General features: G+C 44.6%; 1 protein-coding gene across 10 annotated transcripts in view; it reads left to right on the top strand.

The window, feature by feature from the left end:
- Positions 1 to 269: 269 nt before the first annotated feature.
- The window catches only part of LOC140460336 (uncharacterized), a 34,813-nt gene continuing 8,140 nt past the window's right edge, over positions 270 to 26,942 (top strand). For 2 of the 10 annotated variants that reach the window (XR_011953994.1, XR_011953992.1), the window contains exons 1-3: positions 773 to 1,077; positions 4,859 to 5,044; positions 13,507 to 13,884. Coding sequence is in view for 7 of the 10 variants with exons in the window: in XM_072554812.1 (XP_072410913.1) it covers positions 23,837 to 25,012 (1,176 nt within the window). In the remaining 3 variants the exon portion in view is untranslated. Of the gene's footprint in view, positions 375 to 772; positions 1,078 to 4,858; positions 5,045 to 13,506; positions 13,885 to 20,096; positions 20,160 to 23,441; positions 26,066 to 26,942 lie in introns of those variants that run through there. The other 8 variants (XM_072554812.1, XM_072554813.1, XM_072554811.1 and 5 more) reach the window with 8 other exon arrangements.

Below are 26,942 nucleotides of genomic sequence, written 5' to 3'. Positions count from 1 at the left end.
GATTGCTTGGAGCGCTGGTGCCCCCGCTGGTGCTTCCGCAAGTTGCAGGAAAACATTAACCTCTTCCCACACTCGGGCCAGCTGAAGGGTCCCTCCCCAGTGTGGACACACTGGTGCTTCAGCAGGGCGGAGGAATTGCTGAAGGCCTTCCCGCACTCAGGGCAGCAGAATGGCCTTCCATCCCCCACCCGTGTGGACCAGCTGTTGCTTCAGCAGTGTGGAGGAGCGGGTAAAGCACTTCCCACACTCGGACAGGAGAACGTCTTCTCCCCGGTGTGAACGGACTGGTACCTCAGCAGGGCTGAGGAATTGCTGAAGGCCTTCCAGCACTTCGGGCAACTGAACGACATCTCCCCCATGTGGACCCACCAATGGTAGATTCACTTAGATATAACTGCGTCACTTTACATATTAAGATATCCCTTTGAATGTGCCCACATCCCTTTGAAGTGTAATCTCGTCCATTTAAACCTCTTTATTTGCAGAAATACCCATTAAAATGTCCATGTCCATTTAAAATGCAGATTGCCCCCTTTAGATATGACGCTGTTCCGTTAGATGTCGGAATATCTGTTTAAATTGAGCCGTGAGCTTTCCCAATGTAGACAGGGCTCCTCGAAATGTGGCAGTGTCCCCCCCTGCAGCTGCAGAGTGAGACAGGAGAGTTTGTTTTTGTGAATGAGCAGTTGTAGCGCGAGGTGGCTGTTACTTGGTGACGGTGAGGCTCCCCCGGCCCCGCCCATCCCCCTAAGCTGACGTCACGCGGGGGTGAAGGCGGTTGGGAGGAGAAGTCGCTCGAGCGGGGAAGGGGCGGCCGTTAGGAAAATGGCGCCGTGCGGCCCGGGGCAGACACCCGTCACTGGGCACCGCCGCCTTCCTGGCGCAGCTGCTGTGTCACGGCCACACCGCCCGGCTGTACAGCAGGCAGGAGCCGGTGACCATTCTGGAGGCGGATGGGGTTAAGGGCCTGTTTGGGAACCCGTCGGCCGCCTGGGTGGTGGAGTTCTACTGGTCGTGGGGCGGCCCCTGTGTCAACTCTGGGGCCACCTGGAAGGTACTGGGCCCGGGAGGTGAAAGGTGAGGCAGGTTGGGGGGGGGACGGAGGGGAAGGAATGTGGGGCCTGTCCTGTCATAGTCACATTTTACACTCACTTTCCATCTGATTTTACTGGGGCTTGTGCTTCTTGTGCTTTTTACCTTCACTTTTTTATTAATCCTTATGCTTTTTGCCCTCTCTGTTACTCGTGCAATTCCTTAGACTAGTGTGTAAATACTAGTGAAGGAGATTATGCACCAGCATATGTTCCTCAGTCATTGAAGGGATAGGACCTGTGGAGAATGGTTAGTAAAGCATGTGGTGAGCTAAGCCTTGTTAACATGGATATAGTTTGTTGTTTGTCAAATTATACTTTTTATTATTTAGAGTCATCAGAGATGTACAGCACAGAAACAGACACCTTTGGTCCAACCCGTCCATGCTGACCAGATATTCTAAATTAATCTCATCCCATTTGCCAGCACTTGGCTCATATTCCTCAACCCTTCCCATTCATCTACCCATCCAGATGCCTTTTTAAGTGCTGTAATTGTACCAGCCTCCACCACTTCCTCTGGCAGCCTGTTCCATACACACACCACCCCACCCTCTGCATGGAATTGTTGCCCCTTAAGTACCTTTTATATCTTTCCGCTCTCACCCGAAACCTATGCCCTCTAGTTCTGAACTTCACCCCTACACTGGGGAAAAGTCAAAAATGTTGAGCAGCCAGACAAGATGGAAAAGCAATAAAATATTATGCCGTATGGGGAAAACAATTGTGGCTCTACCCTTTTATTTTCTCCTATTGGCATTTGGACACTTAATCTGTTAATAATACCAGCAGCGCCACTGAGCATATTGTGTGCGTTCCTGTGTCAAGAAGCACGGCACATGTTCACCAGTGTCACCAAAACATTGCACATGTTCCTCACTGTCGGCAGAAAAAGTGTGAGACCTTCTTTTGATTGACCAAGAGTACGACACTCTCATTTCTCATCCCCTTTTCCATTTATTTTTCATTGTGAGGTTCGATTGTTGACTTGCTGCAACTGAAAGGAAAGGGAGTGAATCCAGGGAGGGGACAGACTTGGGAAAAGTTGGGCCAGGTCTGTGACTCAATTGGCAAAATAGACATGCAGGAGGCTGAAAGAACGCAGCAAGCCAGGCAGCATCAGGAGGTCAAGTCAATGTTTTGGGTGTCACCCTTGTTGAGGACTGGGGATGGGTGTAGGGAGAGCTGCAGAACAAGGATGAACTGGGGGCAGGGTGGTGAATTGGGGATAGGTGGGGACAGGTAGAGGGTACAAACTGGTTGGTCACTGGTAGGAAGGAATCTGGTTGGTGGTGGCGGGGAGGGGCTAGGAAGGAATTGAAGGGGTGGCAAGGGAGGTTATTTGAAATTGGTGAACTCCAAATTGAGTCCACCAGGCTGTAGGCTGCCCAGGTGGAAGATGTGGTGTTCCTCCAATTTGCGGTTTGGATCATTGTGGTAATAGAGGAGGCCAAAGATGGTCATGTCAGAAATGGAGTGGGAAGGGGAATTAAAATGGGTGGCGACTGGGAGGTATGGTCAGCCTCTGCGGCCCCGGCTGCGGACTGTTCCCCAAGTTTATGCTCAGTTTCCCCAGTGTAGCAAAGACCACAATTGGCAAACACGTGGCCAAACTGAAGTTGGAGCTTTTGCTGTGTAAAAAAAAAAGCAGAAAGGAGGTGCATTGTTTAAATGTTGATGCACTGTTTTGGGATATGGAGAATGTGAGGACAGCAGTTGCTGGAGATCAGAGTTGAAAAGTGTGGTGCTGGAAAAGCACAGCAGGTCAGACTGCATTCCAGGAGCAGGAGAGTTGACATTTCAGGCATGAACCCTTCATCAGGAATGACGTGTGGATGTACAAAGTGGCCTCAGCATCCTTCCTCACCAGTCAATGCCAGTTGTCAGGTGCAGTGAGCAATGAGTAGTGCAAGTGGTATATTAGCAAGAGGAATGGAGTTCAGAAGTGGGGATTTCTTCCTGTAGTTAAGGGGTCATTGAATATATTCAAGGCTAAGTTCATGTGATTTTTCAACAACAAAGAATGTTGTTTCTGGAGGGAAGGTGAGAAAATGTCTGGACATTCATTCCACACACAAACCACTCTGTTTTTAAAAAAAAAATGCTGCTCCTCAAGTCTTTTTAAAATCTTTCTCCTCTCACCTTCAAAATTTGCTGCCTAATCTTAAAAACGCCACCCAAGGGCAATGACACCTGTGATTCACCTCCTCTGTCCCCCTCATGATTTTATACAACCTCTGTAGGGTTATGTCTCAACCTTCTGTGCTCCAGTGAGATAAGTCACAGTCTAACTACCAAGATGTAGGTAGATTAATACCCAGTTATGTGTTCAATGCTGGTGCAGGCTTGAGAGACCAAATGGTCTACTTCTGCTCCCAATTCTGACACTCTGTGCCCAGGACAGCAAAAGACCATCAGAAATAGGTGCCGAAATTAGGCTGTTCAGCCCAGCAGGTCTGTTCATCCCACACAATTGTGGCTGATAAGTTTCTCAATCCCATTCTTTCACTTTCTCACTGTAACCCTCAATCCCCTTGATACTCAAGAACCTCAGTCTTAAATACCCTCAGTGACCTGGCCTCCATAGCTGTTGATGGTAATGAATTCCATAGATTCACCACTGTCTGGCTGAAGACGTTTCTCCGTCTCTGCATTCTAAAAGGTCTTTCCTTTACTCTAAGGCTGTGCCCTCAGCTCCTTGTCTCTCCTACCAATGGAAACATCTTCCCAATGTACACTTGTCCTGGCTGGTCAGTATTTTAACCCTTCAGAATGAGGTACAGCAGGGGTTCGGTTCAGCAAAGTGAAAACAGAGGGGGAGTGTGTGGTATGGAGATTTTCAGCTTCTAGGGAATGAGAGAGCAAAGAGAGTTTGCTATAAATTAGAATTTTTGGGATGGGCAACAAGCTGAGGAGTGTCAGATAGAATTTACTTTAGAGAAATGAGGTATTGCATTTTGGTTGAGCAATCCAGGCAGGACTGACAGTTAAGGGGAGTGTTGCTGAACAAAGAGACCTTGGAGTCGCAGGTAGATAGACTAGTGAAGAAGGTGTTTGGTATGATTTCCTTTATTGGTCAGAGCATTGAATAAAGGAGTTGTGAGGTCATATTGTGGCTGAATGTTGGTTAGGGCATTTTTGGAATACTACGTTAAGTTTTGCTCCCCCTGATATAGGATAGAACTTATGAAACTTTGAAAGGGGTCGTGAGAATGTTTGTAAGGAAAACTTGTCCTTAAGCATTTAGACTAAAATGTAATGTTGAATTATAGAACACGTTTTCTCCACACTAGAAAATAGACAGGCAGGGAGGGTAAGGCAATTAAGAACATTTGCCTTAACATCATTGAATTTGTATAAACACGATATTGAGTGATCACATTCACAGCTGTTCCTTTGTGAAATGAATGTGTTTGATTCTGACCTCAAAATGAAACTCTGTATCAATTACTTCTCTCCCGAATTATTGCCTTTCATTGTTATCTGTCTAGTTCAGAACATGCAGTGCTTTTGTAAAAAAAATTCATCTTAAGAAAGCTTGTTTGCGACAGCACTGCCTTTGTAAAAAAAACTTGTGTATAAAGATAGTATACAGAGTAGCCCGCCATGCTCTTGGAAGAAGAGCGATTGCTACTCTTCTGGGTTAATAGAATCCAGTTAGCTTGTCTTATAGGTATCAGTGTTATGTTGTAACGGTGATGGTATTAATGAAGGGGATAATTTAAAATTAAACTAAAGTGTCTGTAAGAGTTTTATTTTTATTCCAGACTTCCAAAGAGTACGATCTCCGGGAATGAACCAAGATAGGCTGACAGGTCTGAGTCCACAAGGGACTCCTTGGACTGTCTCAATTTGGCGCTGCAAGCAGGGTTCCAACAAGGGCTACATTTGAGTGAAATTGGAAAAGAGGAGTTCCATCGAAGGGTTGGACTCAAGACCAATGGGCCCATAAGGTAAAGTTGTATCTTGATTACTCTCTGTCTACATCTGTGTGGTGTTTCCCCCGTTTCACTCTCTCGGTGCCCTGACGGAACCCTAAATGAAATCGTTTAAATAGGACTTAAAAATAGAAACTGTCAGGATTTTACAATGTTGAGAATGTTTTGCAGAAATCTTTAGTCTTGTTGTTCATTGTCGGGTTGTTGATTCGTGAAAGTTTTAAGGCGAGATTATCTTCTCTGTTATATCTGTTCAACTTGGCTTGTCTTGGTTTGCTGTTTTGGCTTGTTTGTTAGTTATGGTTTTGTTCTGTTGGGTGTTCTTCGTTTATGTAATATAGAGGGTGGATGCTGCTTTTGTCATGTATATATAAAAAAAAGCTGACCAGTGATACAATTCTTGCATACTTGGTTAAGCAACTATGTGCCACATCCAGGATTTATGAGACATCTGGAATGTGAGTGCCTCATTTCTCTTAAAATGATCATGTGTATGTACAAGAAAGCACCCATGTGAGACAGACAGAGACTCAGCACTGATTCCCTGCAGCTTGCAGAAAGTTTAATCCTGTGAGATTTGGTTTGGATGCACATTTGCTTGTTGACGAATGAATGCTTGTGTTTGTATTTTGTGGGGTTGGAGCCCTTGTTGATCAGTAGTTTTGTGAAGATTTAAAGTAGGTAGGATAACTGAGTGTGCTCCTAGATAAGATTGAAGACAAATGTCCCCTAACAGAAATAATAAGTCTGTATTATTAATTATGAGAAACAATTGAGGAGAATATCAGCTGCAGATGCTCAACAGAATAAGTATTGGTCTCTAGGACGCGCACATGATTTAACTCTATTCACTAAAAGTGAACAAGGGATTTGGGAAAAAAGAGAGGGAAGTAAGCAGAAAGAAGTCTGATCAGAGTGGAAAAGGGTAGCTCGGGAAAAAATGGGAAAAATCATCATGGAGATAAAACTGTATTAAAAGGGGAGTTAGTCCATTAACTGAGGAAGGATGTGAACTAAATTGGACAGAACTAAAACATAAATGTGAAGCACATGATTTAGAAGCAGAATTGGAATAGGCAAGGGAGAAAATTTTTTAAAACGCCAAGATTCAGAATCTACGTTGAAACGTCAAGGGCACCAAAGGAAAAGGAAACTGGTGAATAAACAACAGACTGCAATTGCAGCTGCACAGGACGAAGCTGACAAGGACTGTTCCTTATACCCCACCCTCCCCTCTTCCAAAGACCCATTACTAAAGAATCCTGATCTGTTCATAGATGGTGGGTGGGATACTGATTCGGAGGAGGAAATATTTTATGCCTCTAATCCTGTCAGCTGACCACCTCCGGTTCCCTGCCTGAACCCCCCACCCCCCTTACTCTGATGACGAACGTGCCAAGGCTCTTGCCCTTCCCCCAGTTGTTCTGCCGAATAAGAATTCTGCTTACCACAAACCCGGTGCCTACTATACTAGGAGTCAATTAAAATTAAAATCTGGAAGAAACACTGATGAGACTCCTTTTGATTTCCACTGCCCTAAAACTAATAAGTCTCAAAGACACCGATGATTTGCAATCAAAGTCTCGGGACCTTAATATCAGACCTTGCAGTCACCATGATGTGGGAGGGCAAAAAAGAAATTTCCCGAATAGAAGAGGTTCCTAACCCACAGGCTCTGAATCTGGAACAAGCCCAATTTATGGATCTTTATCAACCATGGAAACCTCATGACTCTCAAGCATTATCAATAAGGCTGCAGATTATGGAAGGAATCCTGAGGGATCTGTTAATTACATTAATAGGACCAAGACCATTTCTAACGCTGCCTCCCAAGACCTAATTCACCTCAGAATGCAGCTTTTCGCCTGAAAAATGGGGCGAGTTCTGAGAAATTTTACACGGTAATAATCATACCCAGCCTGTAGTCCGGCACCCGGCTGAAACTATCAGATTGGATTATTACCTGTCTCCACCAAGCAGTGCATCGTGTAGTTGATGTGGGTAAAGTCTTAACATGTAAACCCAGCTCGGGCGAAGAGGCTGAGGAGTTCCTTACCCGTTTTAAGGAATGCTATGGCGCTTCCTCTGATGACACTAACTACCTACAAGGGTGATCATCCCAATTTAATGCCATATGTATGACTCTTACCTGATCAGGTACAGAAAGCTATTAAAACCCACAATATCCACTGGCAACATGCTGAGGTTGCACAATTTAGCCGAGAGGTTTGTTACTTCTGAGAACTAAAGGATCCCAAGAGTAAGGCTACCATCGGCATGATCAAGACAGAACTTGTCCAAACTACGGTGGCTAATGTTCAACCCAGGATTCAAAGTAGACCTTTCCGTCTGCAAGGTCAGTCAAGCTAGCAAGTGAAACCCTCATACTATCGTCCAGTATGGCAGGACAGTAGAAATGGTACTGTGTATTCACAACATCCCAATGGACCTTGTGGTCCTCCTATGTATCCTTCCCCAACAATCCATAATACCCCTATACATCCTCTCATTACTCTTCACTGCCTCCCCCACCCCCGAGAGTCCCCCAACAACTACACCTTTGTTTCAATTGCAGTGAACTAGGACATTGGTCCAAGAACTGCCCTTTCCATAGCAGTCCCTGGTTCATCACCGCAGTAAAAACAACAGACAATCTCCTGGTCTCCCTCCCCAGTAACCTCAGCAGGTTGCCCCTTTTACGACACAAAACCCTTGTCAAAACTGACTCCCGGATATAAGGCAGCTTCCTGTTTTGAATTTTCCCATACTTACCGCTAGCCCAGAGGATGGACCTATGCTAATTCTTAACCGTAATGGCCACGATATTGAATTTATGTTTGACGCAGGAGCCACTGTTTCATCACTTCCCGTCCATCTTGCTAATGCTTTTGATTTTCAAATCTTGGACGATGATGAAATCCTGCAATGTTTTGATGGTTCCTCTAATACACGTGCATACGTTGTCCCTCTGACAGTGGTGTGGAAAAATTGTGTCACGCTCCCTTTTTGCTTTGTTGTTACTAATGGATTACGTATCCCTCTACTTGCTAGAGATCTCCTCTGTCCTCTAAATATTACTATTAAATGTCATGATAATGGTATCCTGATTCAGGATCCACCTCATTTTGTTCAATGCATCAACACCAAAGCAAAGCCGCCTCGATGGTGGTCATTTGATTTGGATCCTTATGCTTTCGATTGTATTTTACATAATGTCCCTCACCCCCACATTACTTTAGCTTGTGACTCATCCAGGAATGATCTCAGGCTTGAACACATACTATAATCCCTGACTGGGCACTACTCCGCACGCTTGGGTGATTGGTGAGATCAGATCACCAGCTGGTGGCGTTCTTTTCGTGTCAGTTCCTCTTCATAGCTGGAAAACTGGCCCTCTCGTTTTCCCCTGTGCCACCACTCACTTGAACCCAGAACATAAAGACTAAGAAGTAGGTTTTGACGCTAAGACTCTTTTTTTGACCATGCTGATCAAACTTGCCATGAAATTCAGCTGCTCACTGAGATATCAATCCTATTTTGTGCACAGCCTTAGTCGATTCATGGCAGCCTTCATCATTATCATGCCCACCCTCACCTGCAGGACATAGTATATCCTGGAGTCTGGGTGGACTCTAAAACACAAGTCGGCCTTGCTAAGGTCCCACCCATCTCCATTCTGATCAAACCTAATTCTGTCCTCCTGTCTATACTTCAATACCCCCTGAAACCAGAAGGTGAAGCTGGCATTCAACCTGTCATTGATTCATTTCTACAGCAAGGCCTTCTAGTCCCATGCCATTCTTCTGTCAATACACCTACCTTTCCAATCCCTAAACCGGGATATCCTGAATGTTGTTCATGACCTTCGTGAAGTAAATTAAAATCATTTGAGGCTCAATCCTCCAGTTGTCAGTCCTGCTACTGTCCTTAGCCAAGTTCCAGTTGATGCCAAACTCTTCACTATCGTTGACCTCCAACATGCATTCTTTTGTCTTCCTTTGCATCCAGATAGTCCATTACACTTTTGCCTTCTTTTAAGGGCCACCAATATATGTGGACTTGCCTACCTCAAGGGTTTATCCAGTCGCCGACACCTTTTCAGAGACTCTTCACACCCAGCTTGAATTATTTGAATTTCCTGGAGACACTACCCTAGATCAATACATCGATGACCTCCTCGCTAGCCCTGACAAAAGTGTCCAATCACACTGACTCCACTACCTTTCTCAACCATCCACATCAATGTGGCTATATTGTACCCCCCCCAGCAAAGTTAACTTCTTTCTGATTAGTCTTAAGTTCCTAGGTACTCTCATTTCTGAATTCGATCGATGCTTGACACCTGACCGTATTGATCCTATTCTTTGTATTGCCCCTCCAAGCACTCCTAAACAGATACGGTAGTTTCTTGACCTCATCAATTATTGCCGACAATGGATTCCTAATTGTGCCCTTCTGACCCAAACATGATCTCCCCTGTCCTCATCTAATGAGCCTCAACGGTATGAACTCACCCCATAACAACTACATGTCTTTACGAAGCTTAAAACTACCCTCTCTTCAGCACCCACGCTAGGCCGACGTTTGTATGACTGCCACTTTCATCTTTATGTTGCCATCCTTGATACCTGTGCTTCAGCTGTTCTCAACCAGCAACATGGCTCCTCTTGGCTCCCTATTGCCTATTTTTCTACTAAGCTTGACCCCGTTGCTCGAGGTATGCCTTCCTGCACCCAGATTCTCTCTGCCATCCATACTATGGTAGTGGCTGCCTCTAATATAACTTTACATCAAAATGTAGAAGTCTGTACCTCGCATTCTGCAGTATTCTTGCTGATTTCTAAATATACTGAACACCTTGTTATGGTTCGTCTCAGTCGCTGTGAGATTTCATTACTTCTGAATCCATTTCTCTCCTGAAAGTACTGCTCGAACATTAACCCCCTACATTCCTGCAGGAAGAACCGCTTGAACTGCCTGATCCTCACCATGATTGTGTTCTCAGAAATGAACTTGTTTCTAAACCATGTCCTGATCTTACGGACGACACAGATGTGATCAACAAAACGGGTCAAGATGCAGGGAAGATACCTGCCCAACTGTCGTCTGATTCATATGGATGGAAGTTTACTTGTTGGCTATGATCGCTGTGTGGATGGATCGTGTGGATTGTACTGATAGTCCTTGGTCTCATCCTAGGAATATACACTGTCGTCCGCTTATGCGTGAAATGGACTGTACATTGTTTTTCACCTAAGCCAAAGAAGAGTCTGCTTAAATGACCCTTGTCTACCCCTCTACCTCCATGCCTGAACTTCCATGCTGAAATCCAGTATCTTTCAGACTCTGCCCCTCTGGATGATGACCTGGCAGAGGAGGCACTTGACTTATTTGAAAATACAAATTGACTGAATGGACTAATGATAGTTATAAGCCAAGTAGTTGTCATGAAATAACAAAAGGAGGGAATAAGAAAGTCTATAGCCATAAAACTTGTCTTTAAACATTTAAACTAAAATATAATGTTGAATTATAGAGCACATTTGCTGCACACTAGAAAATAGACAGGCAGGGAGGCTTGGTAAAAGGGGAGAACTCAAGGTATGCAGAAGATAACCAAGTGATAACAGGATACCCTAAGGCAATTAAGTACATTTGCCTTAACAGTGAATCTGTGAAAACAGGACACAGTGACAACATTCATGGCTGTTCCCTTGTGAAATTAATGACAGCGTTTGATTTTGACCCCAAAATGAAACTTGGTACTGTCAAAAGCCTTGTATTTGACAGTCAGGTCCTGTTAATTATAATAGATTCTTATCACCCTTTGCAAGCTAGACAAACAGAGGGAAAAACATCTTTGCTGTTACAAGTCCCTGACTTGAGAGTTCAAATGGACGAGAGAGAGAGAAACCATTATAGTGCTGGGGCTCCCGAAGCTATTAAAAAATTACCTGCTTTGGATTGAACATAATTGCATTTTTGACACTTTATGATGGTATTGAGTAGCCATTACCGGTTATTAAATATGAACTCTGTAAAAGGTAATGTTGACGAAGCTTTAATTTACTTGCTGTTCTTGCAGACCACTCTACAGACCTTTCAGACTACCCCACTGTCAATTCCAACTAATCAGATCTTATGTCTTATTTGAATCACAACCCTGAAAAGAGAGCATGTTTAATTCAAAGACTAATGAATCAGTTTAAATGCAACCTTTTGGTAACATCTCAGCCTCAGGTACAGTATGATTCAGTGCCGAAAAAGCAGGAGTCTGCTCCTAGCTTAGAAATTATTCTCGGCCTAACATTGAAGAGATTCAGGCACAATGTGTCAGGAAGCCATTTTATGGTCAAAAGTTTGCCCTCCTGCTAAGAAGCCGTTTTGGAAAACAGTTGTATCTGACTTGTGACCTGTGCAAGGTTAGGAACTCTCCAATTAGCTCAGACTGGTACCTCTTTATGTTAGGAGTTTATCTCGCTAGCAGGCACCTAACCCGGCTGGATATGTTTTTCCCACCTGATGAATGGCTTAGGGCCTGTAGGAGTGATTAGTCAAGCGTTCGGAGACCTGTCAATTAACTTTTCTTCCTTACGAATTAAGAACATGCAATGTTTTTGTAAACCTTTGTGAAAAGGAAACCGCTTTGTAGCAATACATCAGAGTAACCTGCCAGGGTACTTGAAGAGTTAGGTCCCCTACTCTCCTAGGTTACTAGAACCTAGCTAGTTTAGCTTATCGGTATCAGTGGAGCTATTGGTAAATAAAGGGGTTCACGAAAATTAAACTAAACTGCCTGTAAGAGGATTTTCTTTTATTCCAGACTCTCAGAGTACGAACTCCGGGGCGAATCGTGAGAGACTGCAGGTCTGACTCCACAAAGGATTCCCTGGCCGTCTCAAATCCCTACTTTAACACTCCAACTCATCCATGTTGACCAGTTAGCCTAAACAGTCTAGTCCCATTTGCTAGCACTCGGCCCATACCCCTCTAAACCCTTCCATCCAGATTCCATTCAAATGTTGTAATTATACCAGCTTTCCTCAAGCAGCTAATTCCATACCCACACCACCCTTTGCGTGAAAAAGTTGTCCCTTAAGTCCCTTTTATTTCTTTGCCCTCTCACCCTAAATATATGCCATCAAGTTCTAGACTCCCCCCAACTCAGGGAAAAGACCTTGTCTGTTTATCCTATCAATGTCCCTCATGATTTTATAAACCTCTATAAGGTCACCTCTCAGCCTCCAACCCTCCAGGGAAGACAGCACCAACCTATTCAGCTTCTCCCAATAGCTCAAATCCTCCAACCCTGGCAACGTCCTTCTAAATCTTTTCTGAACCCGTTCAGGTTTAGCAACAAACTTCTGACAGGAAGGAGACCAGACCTGCACATAATATTCCAAAAGTGGTCTTACCAAAGCCCTGTACAGCTGCAACATCACCTCCCAACTTCAATACTTGATACTCTGACCAATAAAGGAAAGCATTCCAAACGCCGCCTTCGTTATCCTATCTATCTGTGACTCCACTTTCAAGGAGCTCTGAACCTGCACTCCAAGGTCTCTTTGTTCAGCAACACTCCCTTGGATCTTACCATTAAGTGTATAAGTCCTCCTCTGATATGCTTTTCCAAAATGCAGTGCCTCATATGTATCTAAATTAAACTCCACCCTGTTATCCTCTGAGCTAAGCATCTTCACTGTCCACTACACTTCTAATTTTGGTGTCATCTGCAAACTTAGTAACTATACCTCATTTATTGACATCCACAGCATTTATATCAATGATGAAAAGTAGCGGACCCAGCACCCATACTTGTGGTATACTACTGATCACAGGCCTCCAGTCTGAAAAGCAACTCTCCACCACCACCAACCTGTGAGCTGGTTCCGCATCCAAATGGCTAGTTCTCCCTGTATTCCGTGGTACTAACCTTGCGAACCTGTCTCTCTTGGGGAATCTTGTCAAACACCATACTAAAGTCTATATAGTACCCTGGCACGTAGGCCGTCAGGCCCAGGGGACTTGTCTGCCCTCAATCCTAATAGTTTGCTGTGTACCTTTTCCCTCTCAACGTTGATTGTTTAAGTTCTATCCTTTCTATCACCTCTGACTTACCCGTTCCAATAGGAATGGCACTATTGTCCTCCAGCTTGAAAACTGAGGAAAAGGATTGACTTAGCATCTCTGCCATTTCAGTGTTCCTCCTATTAACTCACCGATTTCATCTTCCATGGGGCCTTAGCGACTCTGTTCCCTTTTGCATACCAACAGAAGCTTTTGCTATTCTTTTTGATATTTTGCGCTCGGTTTCTTTCGTAATTTATCTTTATTCATTTTTTTTAGTATCCCTTCGTTTATGTTTGCAAGTTTTCCAATGTTTTAGCCTTCGAGGTCTGGAATAACATTTCGGAAAAGACTGAAATTTTTTTTTAAAACTACGTCGTTAAAACTTAAAAGAAAAACCTACCTTTCAGGTGGCTGGTGAGGGGAGCAGGGAACACATTCGCCCCGCCCCCATTGTCTCCGATTGGTTGGATGCCTCGTCGTACCGCGCCCACTACACGCGGGGTGACGTCACGGTCTGGTCACCCAGCCCCTTATGAGCTGGCGCATGTGCAGTGTAGGCCATGTAGTGGGACAATGACAGTGTTACTGAGTGTGGGAGAGGAATGGCGCCGGTGGCTTAAGGAACAAGAACAGGACCCGCTGGAAAAGCTGAGCAGCCCTGGCTGCATGTGTCAAGAGAATCCGAGGAAACGTTACGGGTCCAGTGATCCTCCTTCAGAACAGAAACCGGTTTCGGAAACATCCCAGAGAGGTCGCCAGGCCTGAGCGCCCGGGGAGAGGAGACAGTGAGTACCTACTTCGACACTGTCCTATTCCCCCTAGTCCAGGAACTCCCCACATACGTTCGAGACACCACCCACACCCTCCACCTCCTCCAAGACTTCTGCTTCCCCAGCCCCCAACGCCTCATCTTCACCATGGATACCCAATCCCTCTACACCTCCATCCGCCATGACCAGGACCTCCAAGCCCTCCATTTCTTCCTCTCCCGACGTCCCCAACAGTACCCTTCCACCGACACACGCATTCATCTGGCTGAACTTGTCCTCACCCTTAACAATTTCTCCTTCGAATCCTCCCACTTCCTCCAGACCAAAGGGACAACCATGGGCACCCATGTAGGCCCCAGCTATGCCTGTCTCTTTATTGGCTACGTAGAATAGTCCATCTTCAGTAATTAAACCGGCACCACTCCCCACCTCTTCCTCTGCTACATTCATGACTGCATTGGTGCTATCTTGTGCTCCTGTGAGGAGGTTGAGCAAACTTCACCGACACATTCCACCCTGACCTTAAATTTACCTGGACCATCTGACACCTCTCTCCCCTTCCTGGACCCCTCCATCTCCATTAATAACGACCGCCTTGACACTGGCATTTTATAAACCCACTGACTCCCACAGCTACCAGGATTACACCTCTTCCCACCCTACCTCCTGCAAAAATGCCATCCCGTATTCCCAATTCCTTCGCCTCTGCCGTATCTGCTCCCAGGAGGATCAGTTCCACCACAGAACACACCAGATGGCCTCCCTCTTCAGATACCACAATTTCCCTTCCCACGTGGTTAAAGATGCCCTCCAACCTATCTTGTCCACATCCCGCACCTCCGCCCTCAGACCCAACCCCTCCAACCGTAACAAGATCAGAACATCCCTGGTGCTCACCTTCCACCCTACCAACCTTCGCACGAACCAAATCATCCGCTGACATTTCCGCCACCTCCAAACAGACCCCACCACCAGGGATATATTTCCCTCCCCATCCCTTTCCACCTTCCGCAAAGACCGTTCCCTCTGTGACTACCTGGTCAGGTCCATGCCCCCCTACAACCCACCGTCCCACCCTGGCACCTTCTCCCGCCACTGCAGGAATTGCAAAACCTGCGCCCACACCTCCTCCCTCACCTTCATCCAAGGCCCTAAACGAGCCTTCCACACCCATCAAAGTTTTAGCTGCCCATCCGCCAATATCATTGTATTGTTTCCATTGCTCCAAATGCGGTCTCCTGTCCATTGGGGAGACTGGACGCCTCCTAGCAGAACGCTTTAGGGAACACCTCTGGGACACCTACACCAATCAACCACACCGCCCTGTGGCTCAACATTTCAACTCCCCCTCCCACTCTGCCGAGGCCATGGAGGTCCTGGGCCTCCTTCACCGCTGCTTCCTCACCACCAGACGCCTGGAGGAAGAACACCTCATCTTCCGCCTCAGAACACTTCAACCCCAGGGCATTAATGTGGACTTCAACAATTTCCTAATTTCCCCTTCCCCCACCTCACCTCAGTTCCAAACTTCCAGCTCAGCACTGTCCCCATGACTTGTCCTACCTGCCTATCTTCTTTTCCGCCTATCTTCTTTTCCACCTATCCACTCCACCACCTCTCCCCCCATACCTATCACCTTCTTCCCACCCCCACTCACCTATTGTACTCTCTGCTACTTTCTCCCCATCCCACCCTCCTCACATCTATCTCTCCACACTGTAGGTACCCTGTTTCTATTCCTGATGAAGGGCTTTTGCCCAAAATGTCGATTTTACTGCTCCTCGGATGCTGCCTGAACTGCTGTGCTTTTCCAGCACCAGTCTAATCTAGACTGGTTACCAGCATCTGCAGTCATTGTTTTTACAGAGAGGAGACAGTGAAACAGGGGAGGATTGGAAACCGTGGGAGTTGGGAGGAGGGAGACTGGGGAGTTTATAAACTCCAAGGGGAGGCCTGAGGCCGCGCATAAAAGCTCCACAGGCCCAGTGTTTACTTTGTTTGGGAAGGACCTCTGGGGGCAACCGGTCGCCATATTCGTGAGGGCAAGACGCATGTTGTCTTGGGGCGGGGAGCGCGCGCATCCATCTTGGTGAGGGCACCATCAACTGTCATTTCTGGGTGAGAATTCCAACTTTGTGGCAGCCTTTGTATCAACTAGAATTTTCTCATTCTGGATGTAAGTTTGCTCCCTGAGCTGGAAGGTCATTTTCAGATGTTTCATCACCATACTAGGTAACATTATCAGTGAGTCGAGTGAAGCGCTGGTATTATGTCCTGCTTTATATTTATGTCTTTTGGTTTCTTAGGGTGGGTGATATCATTTCCGTTCTTTTTCTCAGAGCATGGTAGATGGGGTCCAAATCAATAGATTTCCAGTTGGAATGACATGTTCCAAGGAATTCTTGTGTGTGTTTCTGGTTGGCTTATAGGACAGTGGCTTGTCATAGGATGGATGTATGGTCCCAGTCAACATGGTATCCTCCTTTGTCTGTGTGTAAAGATACTAGTGGTAGTGGATCATGTATTTTTGTGGCTAGTTGATGTTCATATATCCTGGTGGCTAGTTTTATACCTGTTTGTCAGATGTAGTGTTTGTTACAGTCATAGAATCCCTATGTGTGGAAATATGCCCTTCGGGCCAACAGCTCCATACTGACCCTTTAGAGAGTATGCCAGCCAAGCCCATTCCTCTACAATTACGCCTGACTTATGTACCACTATGGGCAATTTTAGCATGGCCAATTCACTCAATTCACTTAGCCTGTGTATCTTTGGATTGTGGGAGGAAACCGGAGCATCCGGAGGAAACCAACACAGACACTGGGAGATTGTGCACACTCCATACAGACAGTCGCCCCAGGATGGGATTGAACCCGGGTCCCTGGTGCTGTGAGGCAGCAGTGCTAACCACTGAGCCACCGTGCCGCCCCCTTATATTTCAACAGTCTTTCAACTTTAAACACATTCATCACAGTCTTCCCAGAAGATTAGACTGTTCTCTCTCATTAGAGATGGCTGGTGGTGGTTTATCTTGAGGGTCACCACACCTCAGCTGAGGGGAAAGGCCGAGAAGGAGATCCTCACATTTCTCCAACTTGGGTGATACATAATGTGAAGCACCTTGGTATACTCTTGTTGAAATGTTATCATCAGTATTAGCTGTTGTTGTTGCTGTCATTTATTGGCAAGACTCATGTCAAGTGAAACAATTTCAGCAAGAAATTGGCATCTGGCAGAGCTCCCCCACCCAATGCCAAAAAAGTGAATGTTTTTATTGGTGAAAAAAAATTGGCAAAGAAAAAAAAATTAAAGTGTCATGTACCTTTAGAAAGAGTGGAAGGGTTGATTTTTCAAAATAAATGAAGACAACATTTCTGAAGTGGAGCAACAAACTAAATTAACAACGCAGTTTCTTTTCACATAACTGCACGACTGCAAATGTCTGTATTATGGGAAAATGTTATGTACTAAAATATGTTCTTATTTTGTAAAGAGTCAGGTCAATAGGTTTAATTTTGTCAACAGTGATCAATAAGATCTTGGTTTTATACAGCATCTATGTGAGATACACTGGTAATTAATATTTGATCGAGTAAGTCTCCACTGACCACCACAAGAACAAAGTTTTTCCCTGTCTGAACTGTCAGAAAAGATGTGCTTTCTTCACAAATTTTGACTTCTTGATGTGTTTGTATGTCTTGCAATATTTGATTTTAAAATATGTAATTTACAGTGAAAATGAATTGTTTGTGCTTTTTAATGTTGATTTTAAGGTACGCTGATAAGAAACTATGTATGCATTTAGGCCGTCTAAAAATAGAATGCTTTTCATACTGTGCAAACAAAACACAATTTGGGAAGTGATGGTTGTTCCCTATCTCAAAGCCAATATCAATAATACCTGTGGGGTCAACACATGCAACCACTTCCTTTCACTTTTTTTGGAAATCATTGGGAATTTAACACATTACACTACTGCAGCAGAATCTGAGCACGTTACATCGGGCTTCCCATCAGGATGCTGTAACAAACCTCAACCTAATTTGGGGTGTTGGGGAAAGTGCAAAATAAATGAATCACTAGTATATACCCTGTGGTTAAAGAGCGCTACAACAGTATTGTGCAGACATGTCAGCTGTCATGGTGAGACCTAACTTGACTCTGCGACACCTTGATTGGCTTGAGTTGTCGCTGACTGCATGTAAAATGAAACATTATGGAGTAAAGACATTTTTGCGACTGAAAATGTTTTATTTGGCCTTCAGCAGTCACACCTACACTTTTACCATATATTTTGCTGCTTATTTTGATTTAACTTGATGATATGTAACCTCAGTTGCTAAACAACTCTCAGTGGAGCCTCAAGCGTTATTTGAGATCCAACACAAAAGCCAACTTCTTCCAAATACAAAATGTTGCTGAGTACAAAGAAAAATCACATAAAAGCTTTTATCAACTCCCAGATCGATTTACCGCAAGAAATAGCAGTATTGGCCATTCTGCTCCACCATTCAGTGAGATCATATCTGATCTGATAACCCTCAATTCTATTTTCCTGTCTTTTCCCCAAAACCCTTGATTTTCCTTTGACACCTTCAATTTTTCAGAAGTTTAACTTATCTAGAACTTTGAAGACTGAGACACTTGGACACACAATACCAACATCAATCCTTGTTAATTGTCCTTGCTTCTGTACCATAGAAAATTGTTTTCTGGATCCTTGTTTGAGTCTACAAACTGCTCAATAAGCTCAAACAACCCTCTTCTGCTCTTCTAATGAGCCAATATCTCTGACAACTCCATTTCAATAAAACTGAAAAAGCTTCTATCACTTTTGGTTGTAGACAATAGGGCCAGGATTAAAGATGATTCTCATTTTCCTAAATACTTGGAATAGGTTCAATTGATTTTAAACAAACAAGTTTTGACACATGTTCGGGTTCGTTTGAGAAGTTTGGCAGAATTGTTTTTCTCAGATGGGACAATGAAACTTTTTTAGATTCTTTCCACTATTGGAGGTCGACCTCCAGTTCTTTTTCTTAGCACATTATAATGATCTTCTGAACTAGTTTTATTTCATTATATCCATCCCTTCAAACAAACCAATTCTTCCCATAAATAAATTCATCCATCTCCAGCACATTCTAGGTGATATTTTTCCTTAAATTCCATTAAAATGTCCTATCTCTTTCCTTAAATCTATGTCCCCTAGTTGCTGAAGCCGTCCACCAAGGGGAAAAGTTTCTTCCTATCTAGATCCTAAGTGTCTTATTTGTACACTCCAAACAGGTCCTCACCCAGCTTTCTCTGCAAGGAAAATACCTTCAGCCGATCTAATCACTCTCATAGCTGAAACCCACCAACATGCACCACCCTGAGTTAGTATTCCCTTCTGCACCCTTTCTAGTGCCATCACATCCTGCTAATAATGTGACGACCAGATCCACTACTCCAGCTGTGGCCCAACTAATGTCTTGTACAGTTCCATCACGATCTCCTGGCTCTCGTGTTCAATGCATTAACTATTAAGGGCAAGTATTTCATATGCCGCCTTAATCATTTCATCCACATGTCCCGTTGCCTTCAAGAATCTATGAACACATATACCTTACTCTGATCTTCAGTACATTCTCAGTTCTTGTGATTTAACATGTTGATCCTCCTGAAATGTATCATCTCAATCTTTTCAGGATTGAACTCCATCTGTCATTGTTCTGCTCATCTGACCAACCCATCTTTATTATCCTGTAGTCTAAAACTTTCCTCCTTGCCATATATTAGTGTGGGTTCTGAATTTCTTTTGGGCCTGATTTATTTAGGTTGCATTGTGTTTATTTTGTGGGCATATTTTTAGAATATTGGGAGGATACTTTGATCCAGCATCTGTTTATACCCAAAGAAGAAACTCAAACCAGATTTTTTTTTTATCCAATGTTTTCCCTGGTAACATTTTCACAATGACTTCAATTTCTGCAACACCCTTAGCTTAACTTAAACTATCTTCAAATCAAGACATTACTGAATGGAGATCATAACTTCTTGTACTATTAAATCTGTCTCAAGCAATGCTGCAAATTAGGTAACCTTGCATTATTATTTTGTAACCTTGCTCAACCTTTTCTAAAAAGTGACTGGATGAAGATTGAAGTTGACTGAACTGCTTTCTTCATTTTATAAAAAAAAGTAAATGTTCCAGCATATGCAATCTTTTTCTTTCTCTAAAATAGGTCATGAGGTGAAAGGGAATAATGGACAAAGCAATGAAAACAATGCTGACTCTAATTCAGCAAGTATGTTCTTTTTCAATAAGTTTAATTCAATATTTACATTAAAGTTATGTGAGTGACACAAATAACAATACTTTAAGGCTGTTACTTAAGTTTAGAAATTCAATCACACTCTGTGTAGATGGCTTAAAATCATTATATCAAAAGCTTAAAGCGCTTGAATAAAACATGAAACCTCAGTTATGTTTATTTCCCCAAACTGGGTTATCAAGTAAAAGGGAAGTATAATTGGAGATTTGATGACAGCGGGCAAAATGGCAACGCTAATTTCGCAAGTATGCAAGGTTTAAGCTTAAAATGCATGGCAGGTTTATTTATCCAAGAAATAAACACCTTTACTCTCTCTAATATTAGCTCCAATTATCAATATTTGATATGAAATTAGAAGATCTAGCTTGAGAAATCTACAACATATTGCCACACGCTTGCCATAAATACGACAGGAACACAGTAAAAGTAGTGAAAATTAAGTCAGATCTTTGTGGTTACAGATCCATAAGATACAGAAGCAGAATCAGTCCATTCGACTTGTTGAGTCTGCTCCACGATTCGATCATGGCCAATGTTTCTCAATCCCATTCTCCTGCCTCCTCCCTGTAACCCTTGATTCCCTTACTAATCAAGAGGCTATCTTTATCTGTTTTAAAAGCACTCAGTTACTTGCCTCATTTCAGTGGCAATGAGTTCCACAGAGTCACCTCTTTCTGACTGAAAAAAATCTTTATCTCATCCCAGCATTTCTTGCTACAGAGAACTATGAGGGCAGAGTCCATGTCTATACTTCCTTGCATGGTAATTTGTAAATAACATTTGTTTTTTCAGGTTCATTAGCTGCTGCTTAAGTGTGTTGGTAGGTTTGTGGGCTACCATGATGCTGAGAGGTTTGAGTTGTCTGGACATCATTTCACAGATGTCTTTGATGTAAGGTAATGTGGCTCGGGTTTCTGCACGTGTGTCTGCTTGTTTGAGTTTGTTGTTGAGAAATCAACAGACAGGGTTTATTGGGTACCCGTTCTTCTTGAATATGTCGTATAAGTATTTATCTTCTGCTCTTTGTAGTTCCTGGGTGGTGCACTGTGTAGTGGCTCATTGCAATAGTGTCCTGATGCAGATTTGTTTGGGATGATTTGCTTCTGCATTAGGTACTTGGGTCTGTGTGTGTTGTTTTCCTGTAGATATTAGTCTGAAGTTCCCTATTGACTGTTTGCTCTACTGACATCTTGGAATTGCACTTTGTTGTTGTTCTCCTCTTTTGTGAATTTTATGCCAGTAAGGATATTGTTGATGGTGTTGTAGGTTTCCCCAAATGTGTTTCATTTTGTGATGACAAAGGTGTCATCACTGTTGCGGACCCAAAGTTTGGGTTGGAGCGTTGGGAGGGCTGTTTGTTCGAGTCTCTGCATTATTGTTTCTGCTAGGATCCTTGATATTGGTGGTTTCATGGGTGTTCTGTTGATTTGTTTGTAGGGCTTGTTATTGAATGTGAAGTGGGTGATAAGATACGGGTCCACAAGCTTGACAATGTTATCTTTGCTGATGAAGTTGGTGCTGTTTGGTGTTTGTGTCTTTGGTAGTTCTTGTAGTGTAGTCGGTGTGTCTTTGGCCACGTTGATGTTAATGGATGTGAACGGGGCTGTTATGTCAAAGGACAGCATTACTTCATCCTCTTCTATCTTGGTGTCTTTGGTGTTCAGGAATTCTTGGGTGGAGTGAATGGAGTGGCATGAATCTTCTACTCAGTGTTTTAGTCTTCAGTGGAGTTCTTTGACTACTCTGTATACTGGTGTTCCAGGTAGTGAGACTATGGGCCTGAGGGGTGCTCCTGGTTTGAAGAGGAAGGGCACAACAACAAAGTGCCATTCCTAGATGTCACAGTAGAGTGAACAGTCAATGGGGAACTTCAAACTAGTGTCTACAAGAAACAATACACACAAACCAAATACCTAACTACAGAAGCAATCATCACAACACCCACAAACGAAGCTGCATCAGGAGTTTATTTAGTGAGCCATCACCCTTTGCAGCCCAGAGGAACTGCGAAGAGCAGAAAAGAAATACGTATATGTACTCAAGAAGTACGGATCCCCAATAAACCCAGTCTGCCAATTTCTCATTGATGCTTCCAAGCTGACCCTCAAATTTGGTTTGTCCCTGCATTCTTTCCTGGTTGTCTTTTGTGGGTTTTGAAAACTTTTTCCCAATCCTCTGACTGAGGATAAGAGTTGGGAAGTTGCGTTGTGGCTGATAGGACATTGGGTAGACCACTTTTGGAATATTGTGTGCAGTTCTGGTCTCCCTCCTATCAGAATCTTGTTGTGAAACATGAAAGGGTTCAGAACACATTTAAAAGGATGTTGCCAGGGTTTGAGCTGAATGGGCTGGGCTGTTTTTCCTCGTGCACCAGAGGCTGAGGGGTGACTGAGAGTCATTAAGAAAATCATGAGAGGCATGGATAGGGTAAATAGACAAGGACATTTCCCTGGGGTGAGGGAGTCCAGAACTAGAGGGTAATAGGTTTAGGGTGGAGGAGGGCAAGATTTAAAAGAGTCTTAAGGAGTAACCTTTTCATGCAGAGGGTGGTGTGTGTAAGGAATGAGCTGCCAGAGGAAGTGGTGGTTGTTGATACAGCTATGACATTTAAAAGGCACCTGGATAGGTATATGAATAGGAAAGGTTTAGAGGGATATGGGCCAAGTGCTGGCAAATGGGACTAGATTAGGCTAGGATATCTGGTTGGCCCGAAGGGGCTGTTTCTGTGCTGTAGATCTAACTCTGGCTTGCCACTATCGTTTGCCATGTCTGTGTGTTCAGTTTCTCTCTGGTTGTCTGTGTCAATGCCTTGATGTCTCATTCCACCCACCACATATCACCACCACCCCCACCCACCATAGGGACGATAACCAATTCATGTCTGTTTATTTATCAAGAAGCTGTATTGCAGGTTCAACCTGAATTTACACTTCTTTTGCTCCCAAAATCAGACTTGCTCACTCTCAGCAATATCCCAATATCCTGAAAGATATTAACTTTCACATGGTGTTATCCAAAATTCGAAGATGTCAGTCCTGACGTTTTTGCTTTTTCTGTCCCTGTAAGATCCTGTATCAGCACCTTCAGGACAATTCGTTTGAGTGGAGTGAGAATAGAGAGAGAGAGAGAGAGAGTGGGATGCTTTCAATTTTGTGGAACAGCATAAGAAAAAAATGTTCTGCAGAAGCTGGAGTAGCTTGTTCTGAATTTCTACCCTGGACTGACCATGATGACTTTTGTAATCTCTTTTTCCAGAGTATTTGAAGATCTGAAGACTGAAGTTTAAAAATCAACAGATGAAGGGCCTATGCCTGAATCATCGATTCTCCTGCACTTTGGAAGCTGTCTGACCTGCCATGCTGTTCCAACACCTCACTTTTCAACTCCTCTCCAGTGTCTGCAGTCCCCACTTTCACATCAATGTCTGACAGTCACTCAATCCATCGGGACCTCAACGATTTTCAACTATGATTCTGTGAGAAGGAGCAAAACATTTTGGTTCCTGTTTCAGACCATTTTCAGCATTAGTGGGACTGAATGAGAGTCTCTTCTGTTACAGCGCACTGTGTGTAAAGCCTGAAACAGTTATACGGCCAGGAAAGAGGAATTTACTGTGGGCAGGGGCCGTACACGCGGCTGTAGCTGCGGCCATGGTGAAACCAGAGGAATCCCACACCGTGGAGAAACCGTGGAAGTGTTGTGACTGCGGGAGAGGCTTCCATGCACCATCTGTCCTGGAGATTCATCGGCGAAGTCACACTGGGGAAAGGCCATTCTCCTGCCCCGAGTGCGGGAAAGGCTTTACCTGCTCCTCCCACCTGCTGGACCACCGCCGAGTCCACACCAGAGAGAAGCCATTCTCCTGCCCTGAGTGTGGGAAGGGCTTCACCTACTCCTCCCACCTGCTGGCCCACCAGCGCGTCCACGCCGGGGAGAGGCCCTTCCCCTGCTCAGAGTGTGGGAAGGCCTTCAGCAAATCCTCGGACCTGCTGAAGCACCAACGGGTCCACAGAGGGGAGAGGCCATTCAGCTGCCCTGAGTGCAGGAAGGCCTTCAGTGATTCCTCTACCCTGCAGAGACACCAGTGGGTCCACACCGGGGAAAGGCCGTTCTCCTGCCCTGAGTGCAGGAAGGGCTTTACCCGCTCTTCTGCTCTGCTGACCCATCTGCGGGTCCACACGGGTGAGAAGCCCTTCAGCTGCCCCGAGTGTGGGATGGCCTTCAGCAGGTCTTCCCACCTGCTGAGGCACCAGCGGGTCCACACTGGGGAGAGGCCATTCTCCTGCCTCCAGTGTGGAAAGTGCTTTACCCAGCCCTCCAACCTGCTGACCCACCAGCGGATCCACACCTGTGAGAAACCGTTCTCCTGCCCCAAGTGCGGGAAGGGCTTTGCTGTTTCCTCTAACCTCGTGGCCCACCTGCGGGTCCACACAGGGGAGAGGCCATTCAGTTGTCCAGAGTGCAGGAAGGCCTTCAGCAATTCCTCTGCCCTGCTTAGGCACCAGCGCGTCCACACCGGAGAGAAGCCGTTCTCCTGCCCCGAGTGCGGGAAAGGCTTTACCCGCTCCTCCACACTGATGACCCACCGGCGGGTCCACACGGGGGAGAGGCCATTCAGCTGCCCCGAGTGCAGGAAGGACTTCAGTGATTCCTCTGCCCTGCTGAAGCACCAGCGAGTCCACACTGGGGAGAGGCCCTTCAGCTGCCCTGAGTGCGGGAAGGGGTTTACATTTTCCCGCAACTTGCGGAAGCACCAGCGGGGGCACCAGCGCTCACAACAATCAGATTCTGCCGCTGATGCTGCCATGATTCCTCCCCAGGACTGATTCTCCTGACAGTGGGTGCAGTGTGAGAGTTGGTGCACTCTTTGTTTTCCGTTGGACTGCAACCCCACGGTGGCTCAGGGGTGGCATGGTGACTCAGTGATTAGCACTGCTGCCTCATGACACCAGGAGCCAAGGATCAATTCCACCCTTGGGGTGACTGTCTGTGGAGTTTGTGGAGGGGAGGAGAATGGATGAGATAAGAAACCGCTGCCTTTCTTGAGACAAGTCTCCCGGAGAGAACTTGCTGACTGATTTGATTGTCTGATCTATTGATCCTCACAGTGCCCCATTGCCCTCTGTTATCTGGAGGAGGTCCACACAGATGTACCAAAGCCCCTCTTTGGACTGTGGAAGGAAACCTGTGCAGACAGGAAAAACATGCAAACTCCACACAGACACCGTTAACTGAGGCTGGAATTGAACCTGGGTCCCTTGCGCTGTGAGGTAGCAATGCTAAGCAGTGTGCCACCCCAATATGTTATAAAATTGGAATAAACACACTAAATTGGAAATGTGACCATACCAAGAACTTCCTGTAAATGTTTGGAAACAAAAGTCCAGCGGAATTGTCTTTGGGGCGGATCCAAAACTTACTTCGTTAATGTTGAAAATACTTTGACCTCTGGAACTGTCTGCCAGAGAGTGTGTTGGAGTCAGATTCGATTATGGCGTTCAAAATAGAGGTGGATCATTAAACTGAAAAGGAAAGCAATTGCAGTGTTCAGTGAAGATTAGTGCAAGGTACTGTAGTGGACGTCAGAATGAGTTTCCTGGTTGGGGCTGTTCCTGTTACCATTTCAGGTTGCTAACTTTTCATTAGTATCCTGCACATGTTGGGAATCTTTCTCCTCTCTAGTATCTACTTGAGTGACTAGTGATAAATCTAGTTTATTAATTGTTCCTATGATATCTCATGAGAGGGTTTATGATATTCACAGTGCTGTATAAATTGTTGTGGGTCACAATGTTTTTCCTCCACTTGGACACAAACTGTTCACCTTAAATATTTGTTTTTTAAATGATGGAAATAAAATTAATGTTTGGAAAACACAACTTGCTGTGTGGTAAGATCATCAGAAATAGGAATGGGAGTAAGTAATTGACCGTTGAGATGCTTTGTCTTTCATTTATCTAAATTCTCTTTCCTGTACTTGTTTTCTCATGACTTCATCTGCTGAAGTGACTACACTCCAAAAGCTTGTGATTTCAACATAAGAGCATAAGAACTCGGAGCAAGAGTCGGCCTTCCGGCCCTTAAAATCATGACTAATCTTTTCGTGGACTATGCTCCACTTACCTGCGTTTTCACCATATCCCTTACGTTTTTGAAAAATAAAAGAATTATCTTCTCGTGGTTACTGAAGTAGTGTCAAATACTTCCCTGGGCAAGGAATTCCACAGATTGACAACCCTCCCGTGAAGAAGTTTCTTCCCCGTTCAGTTTTAAACCTGCTACCTCTAATCTTTGAGGCCATGCGCCCTTATCCTAGTCTCACCTACCAGTAGAAAATCCTATTTCTATTTCTTTCATAATTTAATATATTTCTCTAAGATCCCATCCAAACACACCTGCTGGACTATAAACCTGGTGTCATGTGACTTATGACTACAAAATTTGTTATTACGCATCCTCATAGCTGTGGGATTTCAGGACTCGAAGGTAGGGACAGTACCACTGCGCCTTAAAAAAAACTTCTGCAGCAAATAGACCCTCTTCTATTGAATGAATGGGGAGAGGTTTCTTCTCAACATGGGATACAAATATTATAACCTCGGAGCCCATTACATTAAATTGAGCCCTCTTCGGTTGAATGAGTGGATGTGGAGATGCCACAGTTGAATTGGTTGATCACGTTAAAAATCGTGAATATGTGACACTACCACTTTAGCGCCGGAGCCCGTTGCAGTAAACTGGGTCATCTGCTGTTCA

This window comes from Chiloscyllium punctatum, chromosome 36 (genome assembly GCF_047496795.1).
Source record: "Chiloscyllium punctatum isolate Juve2018m chromosome 36, sChiPun1.3, whole genome shotgun sequence".
Taxonomy (NCBI): Eukaryota; Metazoa; Chordata; class Chondrichthyes; order Orectolobiformes; family Hemiscylliidae; genus Chiloscyllium; species Chiloscyllium punctatum.
The sequence above is the reverse complement of the archived record's forward strand: the minus strand, read 5'-3'. Positions and strand labels throughout refer to the sequence as shown.